Source organism: Tigriopus californicus, chromosome 11 (assembly GCF_007210705.1).
Source record: "Tigriopus californicus strain San Diego chromosome 11, Tcal_SD_v2.1, whole genome shotgun sequence".
Taxonomy (NCBI): Eukaryota; Metazoa; Arthropoda; class Copepoda; order Harpacticoida; family Harpacticidae; genus Tigriopus; species Tigriopus californicus.
In genome coordinates this window covers 8,457,193-8,467,007 of record NC_081450.1, presented here as the reverse complement: position 1 = coordinate 8,467,007, position 9,815 = coordinate 8,457,193, and the positions used below count along the sequence as shown (strand labels likewise).

General features: G+C 44.7%; 4 protein-coding genes across 5 annotated transcripts in view; 1 reads left to right on the top strand and 3 right to left on the bottom strand.

The window, feature by feature from the left end:
- The window catches only part of LOC131890747 (uncharacterized), a 5,987-nt gene extending 4,493 nt beyond the window's left edge, over positions 1–1,494 (bottom strand). Inside the window, exon 1 of the mRNA XM_059240158.1 lies at positions 3–1,494. Within this exon, the coding sequence (XP_059096141.1) occupies positions 3–909 (907 nt within the window). The 5' untranslated portion in view covers positions 910–1,494. The remainder of the gene's footprint in view (positions 1–2) is intronic.
- A 902-nt stretch (positions 1,495–2,396) lies between these two features.
- LOC131889884 (E3 ubiquitin-protein ligase RNF14-like) lies at positions 2,397–3,878 on the top strand. The gene has a single exon (XM_059239104.1). It carries the CDS (start codon positions 2,493–2,495, stop codon positions 3,876–3,878), a length of 1,386 nt encoding a protein of 461 aa, XP_059095087.1. The 5' UTR covers positions 2,397–2,492.
- A 49-nt stretch (positions 3,879–3,927) lies between these two features.
- Positions 3,928–6,130, bottom strand: LOC131889883 (uncharacterized). The gene is made up of 4 exons (XM_059239103.1): positions 5,302–6,130; positions 4,939–5,204; positions 4,544–4,853; positions 3,928–4,461 (listed from the first exon to the last, which is right to left on the bottom strand). The coding sequence occupies exons 1-4, from the start codon at positions 5,704–5,706 to the stop codon at positions 3,994–3,996; spliced, it is 1,449 nt and encodes a 482-aa protein (XP_059095086.1). The 5' UTR covers positions 5,707–6,130; the 3' UTR covers positions 3,928–3,993.
- Positions 6,131–8,499: 2,369 nt separating this feature from the next.
- The window catches only part of LOC131889881 (delta(14)-sterol reductase TM7SF2-like), a 10,849-nt gene continuing 9,533 nt past the window's right edge, over positions 8,500–9,815 (bottom strand). For both annotated transcript variants that reach the window (XM_059239100.1, XM_059239101.1), the window contains exons 4-5: positions 9,370–9,779; positions 8,500–9,289 (exon numbers count right to left, since the gene is read on the bottom strand). In XM_059239100.1, coding sequence (XP_059095083.1) covers positions 9,117–9,289; positions 9,370–9,779 — 583 coding nt within the window. In that variant the 3' untranslated portion in view covers positions 8,500–9,116. The remainder of the gene's footprint in view (positions 9,290–9,369; positions 9,780–9,815) is intronic.

The following is a 9,815-nucleotide window of genomic DNA, read 5'->3' as shown; positions in this document are numbered from 1 at the left end:
CTTGGTCATGTTGGCTACATCTTCTGGGCTGAGTTCCGGTTCTTGGTATCCAACACAGGGCTTGAGTCGCTGGTCCTCCATTTTCCATGAGAGTCGGTTACCGGTCAACCACTTCTCGGGAAGGTACAAGTCTTCCACACCACCTTCGCCCGGTCCAATGATGAATTCCGCCTCACAAAAGGCTTCACCCAAAGGATTGACAGCCTGACACGTGTAGATTCCCGAATCACTTTCACTAATCCTATGGAAAACCAAACTGTAACGGATATGGTCGATCTGCTTGACCTCGATCCTTCGCTCGGGTACATATCTGTTGGGAAATCCATTGTAATTTTCGGTGTGCACCTGGCTCGTCACAATTTCATCCTCCTTATACCAAGTGACCTCGGGGAGAGGCCAGCCACCCACCTCCACTTCTGCCACCAATCTAGCACCTGAAGATGTCTCCGTGTCTACCAGGCGCTTCCAGAACACAGGTGGGAATTGCTTTTTCCGCACTATTAGATCACAGTTCGAGATGTCATGTCCCAAACGATTTTGCGCCACCAGCGTGTACTTGCCCATGTGATGTTCCCGTGCATAGCGAATGATGAAGGTGGACATTTTTCTAGAGTGGTGAATCTCCACATCCTCCCAGCCTCGTTCCCCAGGAACCACTTCTTCGTCGTCGAAATACCAACTAAAGATTGGCTGAGGTTGAGAATCAACAATGCCTTCAAAAAAGACTCGAGCTCCTTCTTCAACGGCATTGCCTTCGATTTTGGTGACGAAGCGGGGAATACAGGGAGCCTTGGGGCCAATTTTCAGCGAGTCGTTTTGGACGCTTTTCGGGAAGTAGTCCTTCCTGTACTCCGTTGGGTACATTTCCTTTTGGATGTATGCATCCCGCATTGGTTTGTAGTAATCCATATTGTCTAGTATTGTCTCAGAGTCCAAGAAACGGCCACGGGTTCAAAACTCACCCAGTCGATTGATTGAATAACACATAACTATTAGGCCTGATGACCCGACATCAGTCACAACCTCGATTTCGAATGAGGAACACAACATGAAGGAACTGCACTCCCTACACTCGCTGTCTCTTCTCAAGTGCTTACTACTTGATCCGTCGTTCGGCCAATTCCAAAGATGAATCAGGATGTTTGATCACCAATGACAGACAGAGTTCGCCCAGTTGGGTCGGTCAGAATATGTCCAAAACGAACATCCGCCCAACTAACTAGCGAATGATCTCACGTCTTTTTACCACTCTGACTTTCCTTTCGAGGTGAACGATGACGATGCCCTTGAAGATCTTGGCCGACTTAATCCTGATTTTAGCCGTCATGCAGGAGCGGAGAGAACGACGATTTGACGATTGTGTTGGGAGGTAAGTGAAAGTACTCTGCTCAGGGACGGACTCAGGTCTACTCAATAGGTGGGTGGAGGGAAGGTTTTGTTAGCTTGAACCTCCTTCTTTGAGCTCGAAATGCATGCTTTCTCTCCCTATTCTTGGGCACAAGCTCTTCGAATTCAGTTATGAGGTAGTACGCTCTACGCTACAGTGGAGCCCCCCCCCAAAAAAAAAAAATTGAATGAACTCAAAAACAGTTTGGGCCCAAAGTTGTCCGACATCCGTGGCCTTTTTAGCACGATTACAAAGTAGATTACCGTAGAGTGGCTATAAAAATAGAAAAAGCTGCTTCTTTTCCAATATTTGCAAAAACGCATAGCCCAATTCTCATTTGATAGCCCTTGACCCAAAAAACACATGGACTGACATGTTTTTATAGTCTTAGTTAATTCCTTGAATTCGGTCCACTGACTGAACAGCTAAGGGGTCTTCCATGTCCATTCTTAATCATTATTGCCTTTGTTCGGCCAAGGATGTGCTTGCCCTTCAAGAGTTTCCTTACCCTGGCTGGCTCTTTGCCCAAACGGAATTACGCTCTCTAGTCCTGCCATATACTCGGACAGTACTGCTTTGTACGAGGAGAAATGAATGTGAATTCGTTGGTTTCTCCCCAATTCATTTCCTTAAATCGTTATTCATTACTTGTATTAACTTGTCTCAACTGACATTGAGCTTTGCCATTTGATGATGAAATTGTAAACATGTTTGCATTAACGTTGACAGGATATGAATTTGTTTGCACTTAACCTTAACAGCTAAAGAAAAGGGCACACACATTGTATTTGTAAAGTAAATTTTTTGATCAAACATGGAATTTCTGATGGCGAAGGTGTGTGTTCAAAGCGGTTCATTGAAAAAGTAAGAATAAAAAGTCTCGTGACAAATTACACTTCGTACATTTGGCTTGGAATGTTATTGGTGCTCCTCATGGCGGGTTGTAATCTTACACCATGTGGTGTTATCGATTGCAATGGGACACTTCGGATTCAGTGGATGCGAGTAATCTGGAGGCCTACTATTTGTATTAACGCAACGTATCTGTGCACACAGGTACGTGCAGCCCAGATTTGTCAAGAGTTAGGCTGAAAAAGCGAGAGAAATGGAAGCTCAAAATGAAGAGATTTTGGTGCTCCAATCCATCTTTACCGATCAGGAGTTCCAGTGGAACGACCACAAACGAAAGGGCCTCTTCTGGCTTGAAGTCAGTGTTCCCTCTGACTTTTCTGTGTTTCTCTCTGTGCATGGGGCTGAATCGCTTCTTAAGCATTCAATTGACTATCTGTCGCCTCTAACGCTGGAGTTTGTCTTGCCTAGGGATTACCCCGAGATCTCTGCGCCACAATTCGAAGTAAAATGTGGATGGATGAGCCCAGATTTGTCGGCATCAGTTGTCGAGGGGTTGTTGGAGATTTGGAAACGAGATCAAGGTCCAATCCTTTTTGCATGGACCACTTTTCTCAAAGAACTGGGATTCAGCCATCTCGATGGTGACAATGGCATGGAAGTGGAAACCCAGAGCATCTTGACGGGCATATTGGCTTATGACCAAGATCAGAAGACAAAGATCTTTCGGGATGGCATTCAAACCTGCCAGATATGTTTCATTGACACTTGCGGTTGGGATTTTGTGACCATATCCGGCTGCCAGCATGCCTACTGCTCTGATTGCTTGACTCACTATTGTGTGGGAAAAATTGAAGATGGAGCAATGAGCTCGATTCCATGTCCGTTTCCCGATTGCACGCATTCAATGGAAACCCAGGTTGTGAAGAAACTAACGCCTTCTTCATTGTATGAGGCGTATGATGCCAAATGTTTGAACTTGTTTCTTCGCACGATTAGTGGAACAACTTGGTGTCCACGGGTCAATTGTCAGTACCTTGCCGAAGTCCTTGAGGACCAATGTGGACAGTGTCCCGACTGCGGGTTTGTTTTCTGCCTCACGTGTGGAAAGGCGTTCCACGGGCCAAGTAGTATTTGCGAAAAAGACAAAGAACAAGCGGAAACGGTTGTTACCCAACAAATGTCGGAGCCACAGTCGTTTCAAAGAATCCTTCAGAAAAAGGGTCGGATGGAAGTTCGGCGTCATTTAGATCGGATTGTCGGTACCATGTTTGGGTACATGTCGCTTGCTGAACAATCCCAATTGGTCAGAATTTACCTTGATGCCGACGAAGAGAAGAAAAAGACTTACGATGACTTTTTCGGTCGGCCTTTCATTACCTACTTCTCGTTATCGAAGTCTGGAAACTTTCCTATTGCATACAAGGGTTTTTTGCTTGCTTTTCAAGGCGATAGAAATGAAGAAGACCTACTGGAGCCCTACAAGCTCATTAGTGCATTTGCAAATATGAGCCCATGTCCGGTCTGTTTTATTCCCATCGAGAAAACTGGGGGTTGCCATCATATGCATTGTTCAATTTGTGGTGCCCACTTTTGTTGGGATTGTTTGAATCTAATGAGAAACTGCATTTGCTACTCTTGACCCTTAATACTGTTACTCCATTTCTATGATTAAATGAACACATTGCACATTAGAGTAAAATATCCCCTCATTTTACTTCGCTTAGAAAGTATAAGTAAAACAAGATCATCTGTTTCTATTTACAATCCCTGGTCCATTTCAAAGCATCCTCTGGAGCCAAGGAGAGCCTTCGGTTGGACTTGATAACCAAAGCCAAATCGTAGGATTCCCTTCGATCATGAATAATTGGGGCCGATGGCGTTGGCGAACCCTGTGGAGCAGGTTTGAGCTCGCCCATGGTTGTGATACTCCCGCTCCGACTCCCGTTCGTACCTAAGAGAACGGATCTCCGAGAGAGATCAAAGGAGAGTTGATCATCCTGGATTTGGACCACCGTGAAAGACACGCTCTTTCTCCGACTGTTCATCAAGGTATGATTCACATTGATATCCTCAAGCTCATCGAAATAATCCATGTCTTCATCGTAATCGTTGGCGGTGGGCTCTCGTTTCGTGTCCCACGTGCGCCACAAGTACATGAAGTACGTCCAAAATATGACGGCCAAGGTGCCCAAAACTACCGATATACCTCCGAGTATGAAAACCTATGGTCCATGAATAAAAATGAGCCGTGAACTTATGAAAAGGTCCAAAAGTCTCTGTGGTATGTGCAATCTTCATCCTCACCTTCAAGAGAAAGAACTTTTTTTGGTATTCTTCTCTATTTTCTATGATCAAACTCGATAACGTTGTGTTCCCTAGCTGATCGCTTTGAAAATCACCATCTTCACTGCCATTGGGATTGTTTCCCGACGATGTTGGATGGGACCAGTTCATAAAAGACGCATACCAAATGAGATTATCATCCCCTCCTTGGCTTTGATTGGCATTAATTGGGGGATAAAAAGGCTCCTCCCCAAGAAGATCTGAAGTTGGAGAAGATTGAGTTGGCTCCACCACGACCACGGTGAAAGGAGCCGTGCGAAGTTCCCCATACCTGGTTGATGATGATCGATAGGAAGTTCAATTTCCTTCAATGGATATCTTTTGAAAATCACATGCCACTAGGACTTCTGACTCACCTTCGAGAAAATCCGGAATAATACTTTTCCACTTCGCAAAGCCAAAGTCCTCGATCCTTGATATCGAGATCGTGGATTCGGATGCCGCACTGAAATTGGTCATAATCTCCCAAAAGTTCGACTTTGCCGGGCGGGAAATCACATGAAGTAGTGACAACACCGTCAGAATAGGACTCCCATTCAAAATCGCAGTATTTGTCGTAATGCACCCAACGGCACCATTCCCAATGTTGATCAGTTTGGCACCATAATTCTCCGCTGTCACCCTGAAATTGTGTTAAGACATGGTCACTCTGGCTAGCACTCTACCAACAACTATTCAGACATGCCGCAGATGACCCCATACTTCCGGTATACTCGTACCTCCATTTTTCTGATCTTTGATGTGAAGTTGGATTGTACTAAAGTGAAAGGTAGCCGTTGTCCAATGTGGAAACCATAGGCGAAAATGACATACAACGCGAAAGACGTGAATATGGCCAGCATACTCATCATGGCGGCACACTCGCAGCATCGCTGCTTCCGGTAGAAATCCGCATTTCGTTGAACTAGGGCAGAAACTCGAGCCTTGTGCTCCTTCTGCCGGAGAACACGGATCGCCTCTCGGACGTTCAGGCTCAAAAGCCGAGCTGAACAACGACGATGGGCCAATTTTGAAGATGACGGGGCTCCATCGCCATTTCCGTTCCCATTGGATAGGACATTTCCATCCACATCTGGCACGGCCAGGCACTGTTTGTCACCATGGGGGGTCTCTGAATTAGACATAGTATCTCAATCGCCAAAAATACTTCTGAACTGCTTTGCTTCAACGCTTCAAGGCACGTTTGACCATTCTGTGGCACTGATTTTGATGACCTTGGAGGATCAGAAACGTCTAGTGAGTCCACTGAAGAGCCCACTGAAGAGCCCTCTTCTTGCTACATCTACTTACAATGCACTGTAGAAGGAAAGAAAAAGAGAGATAAGGGACTGGGAACTGGCTCTCTGAATCTCAGGATCCGTGGACCCATGGAACAAGTTGCCAGAGGAGGAAAAAGCGAAGGAGGAGGAGCAGGAGGAGCAGGAGGAGCAGGAGGAGGAGGAAGAGGAACATGGGAAAAAGAAGACGAAGAGGACGAAGAAGCAGCAAGAGAAGGCCACCATTTCTCTACCCAAGTCTCCCCAAATGAAGAAGAAAAAGAGGAAAGGCTACACGGCCACCGACGACCAATTCTGAAAAGGCCCTTACTTACACTGCCGGTTACATCCTCGCCCAAAGCGTGAAAGTTAAAAGAGAAGCTGCATATTTTATGAGCTGACTAGAAATTAGCAGACGCTCATTTCATCATTCTCCTTCATTTTAGATTGAATTTCAATCTGTTGCGCACATCCATCGTAAAAGTGTGAATATGGGGATTTTCATTGACACTTCTCGCCACTTGTTCACGTTTGCATTGTTTCGGAATTTTTGAACCGTTACTCTGTTTCCTCCTTCTCCTCCTCTTCAACATCATCCTCATCCTATTGGGACGCGTCGATACAGTCGACACTCTAATGGGGGATATAGGTACGACTAGAGGTGCGACGCATGGCACAGGTGACACACAACCGTGTAAACGAGTAGATAGATCTGTCTGGTTGTTAGCATTGTCACTTTCATGATCTCTGCCATGCATAGTTGTCTAAACAACAGGCTACCAGACAATTGTCGGTGAATGTCGCTTTGACGAGCACAATAGTGCTTCTCGTCCCAGGACCTAAAACACACATGTATGGTCATAATGAAGAAGATGATGAGGAAGTTTATAATAGCAATATCACCCTTCAAGCTTGTATCAGATAAGATCTTGCGTCAAATAGTTGTTAGGACGTTGTGGTCTGTTGCTTGGCAAGTTTCGTTTAATTTTTTCCAATGACCAAGACATTCACACGTACATGAAATCAACAACGTCTGATCAAACTATTTGACTACAAACTTCACCACTTCCTCGAACCAATCAGAATCTATTAGAAACAGATTGAGCCAGAGGGAGATTGACTGATGACAACTCAGCAAAGCAGACGTTGGTTGAGCTTCCAAACAACGGGTTGTTTCCAAGTTGTCGACAATTGAGCACTGTCTGCTTGAAGACGAATGAGGGCAGATGAGAGGAAGTTGTTCACATGACATAGTACGTATTTGCTCAATGTTTGTTCTCTAACTAAACTGTCCAAAGTAATTGCTTGAATCGACTTCAATTTGCATGCCAATCTTAATCATTTCCACCGATGAGTACCATCAACATTCTGGAGCTGATCCGTCGATCAACTTAATTCACAACCGACTTACTTGTCTCTTCATCTTGAACTCACGAGTGATTAGTCACTGCGAATCACCTGAAGATATTGAATCGGAAGCAACTTTAGAGAAGAATCTCCTTGATAAAGCGTCGAATAAAAAAATAAAACGATATCGGAAACAATCAACTGTTTATAACCACCAAGCTAACTCGTCCTTAGGAACAAACACTTGAACCTCATCGACTTACGTGATCTTTTTTGAAAAGCACCGGTCTTCACATTTCGATTTTTGTGATGAAAATACATGTACGCAGTTGGTCCGGACTGACTACAATCCGGCTAAAATAGGCCTTGTTCGCATTTTCATCCGAAATATTGCATCTACGCCGGATTCCTTGCGTCCATGATACATTCATGGTGGCGTTGACAATTGACACTCTCGTACCTTCCTACAACCAAGACCTCCTCGATCGTATTCGTCCTCTCGAAGGGCCACCAAGCACAAATTTTAGGTTGGTTGAATATGAACGAGGACGAGTCTCCGAAGTGCGAAACAATGAGATGGGCGCTAGTTCAGACACGGGCTCGTATTGAGCGTATACAAACAGTCCACGGCCTCGAGTATTCTTCACAGACCGACAGTACGGTTTTTTATGTCAGTCCTAATTGCATTCCGCAAGGGTCGAGATTGCAGCTCTTTCCAACAAAATCGTGGGCAACTCATCTCTCTCCATTCGCCGATTTTGACTCTTAACTATGGTGAGCACGAGATAAACTGCTAATATTTATATCCTGTCTCCATTTTCTTGATTTAGAAAATGGCAATCGAATTCGTTAACGATCTTTCTAGCTAGTTCTCTCGGTCCTCCTCCTTCCCACTTTACTCCTGGTACCACCAGTCCGTGCTCCACTTCCTCCTTGTACTCCGTTCCTGTTCCTCAACAAATTAGTGGAAGCCAATAATTGGTCTTCAGACATGAATCCTTACTATCCAGTCCGACCCTGTCCGTACAAAAACCCTCGCGAGGCACCGTTGCCAATGCAGTTTGCCATCTTTAATCGGCCCAAAGTTCTTCTCAATCATATCGGCACCGAACTCAATTGGCTCATCCATAAAGGCATCCCTCGAGGATTTAGGATGCTTTTAGGGCGAGAGCGATTTCGAGTCAATTCTAAAATATTGCGGGAAGGCCATCATATGCACTACACTGGCAGTGAGCGAACCCGGCAATTTGGACACAATTCGGTGAAAACTAAACAATATTATTGAGTAAAAATACAGTTAAGAGTCAACGTAAATGAAAGTTTTTTGGACATTTATTTCACCGTAGGCGAGATCTGTGGAAAAAACAATACCCTAAAGAGATCTTGTTCACATGGGAAGGGATGGTGTTGTTTCATGATCTCAAACATGAAACTCCACGGATATAAGGCGGGTACACAATTTGGTATATTTACATTTAGTTATTTGCAAAATATTAAGAACTGGGCTAAGTGTTCTTAATTTATTTACTTACTGGCTGGCTCGGAAGATAGACGAAAAAGTACAGAAAATATCATTTTTGATTAATGCATGCTAGCAACATTACATTTTTACACTCCGGCATCTACGGTCTCACCATCATCGGTTTTTGAACAAATTAACGGCTTTGTTTGTTGGTGTTTCATGGAAATGTCATGTCAAATTTCGTTATGGCATATTTGGTGTCAGGTACGAAAATTACTTCATATAATGGACGACAGCCATCCCTTCGGAGGCTTCGCCAAGTAACGGAAAAGACCTGAGGTACTACTCAAAAACTCGAAACACTAACTTTGAATGTCAAGCTTTTGTGAGAGGGAACGTCGTGGGGTTAGCCTTCCATCAAAAATGCATGAGCAGAGCAACATTTGGGACATTTTGAACTTCAATCATCTTAATAGACCTTTGGGATGACATTGGCAGACACTTTCTGGCAATACGTGTCCCATCCAGGTCCATAACGTCGGCGATTTCGAGTGTTGGCCTCAGCAACGCGGAAGATGAGCATGAGAGTGGTAAACACGGGCAAGTAATAGATTAGAAGATCCGCACTTCCCGCCAGTTTAGCTGAAAAGGGAAAGGATATTACTTGCAGTTCTTACACAATGCTAGGAAGGTGCTACTTAGTTTGTGACAGTTGAACGTACCCGCTGGCAAAACCCAAGACCATTGCATGAGAAGTTCTCCGAGGTAGTTGGGGTATCGTACTAGGCCGTTCCATCCCGAGCACAGGATGCGTCGTCCAGAGTTTGCAGCGACGTAAGCGAGGTGTTTCACCGTTGGGCTGTTCGGATCTTTGGCAAATTCACATCGCTGAGTTTCGGAGGCCCGGAAAATGACATAGCCCAAGGCGTTCATAAAACCAATAGCCACCAATTGCCAGACTAATAGTTGGATATTGTTAGCAATGATGTAGCGGGTGATCAGGGTAGGAATAAAAGGGAAGCTAAAGTAGGAGTTGATCAAGCTGAATCCATAACCAGAGTTCATGGCATCGGATGTGAAGAAGTAGTATTCTTCGAAGAACAGTTTGTCCAAAGCATACAGCACTTGGAAGGTGGCGGCGAGAACCACAGTCGGGTTCACTTTTCCA

Coding starts and splice junctions, on each gene's coding strand:
- LOC131889884 (XM_059239104.1), top strand. CDS start 2,493: ATGGAAGCTCAAAATGAAGAGATTTTGGTGCTCCAATCCATCTTTACC.
- LOC131889883 (XM_059239103.1), bottom strand. CDS start 5,706: ATGTCTAATTCAGAGACCCCCCATGGTGACAAACAGTGCCTGGCCGTG. Junction 4,854..4,938: donor TATTCCGGATTTTCTCGAAG/GTGAGTCAGAAG, acceptor ATCATCAACCAG/GTATGGGGAACTTCGCACGG. Junction 4,462..4,543: donor AAAAGTTCTTTCTCTTGAAG/GTGAGGATGAAG, acceptor CATGGACCATAG/GTTTTCATACTCGGAGGTAT.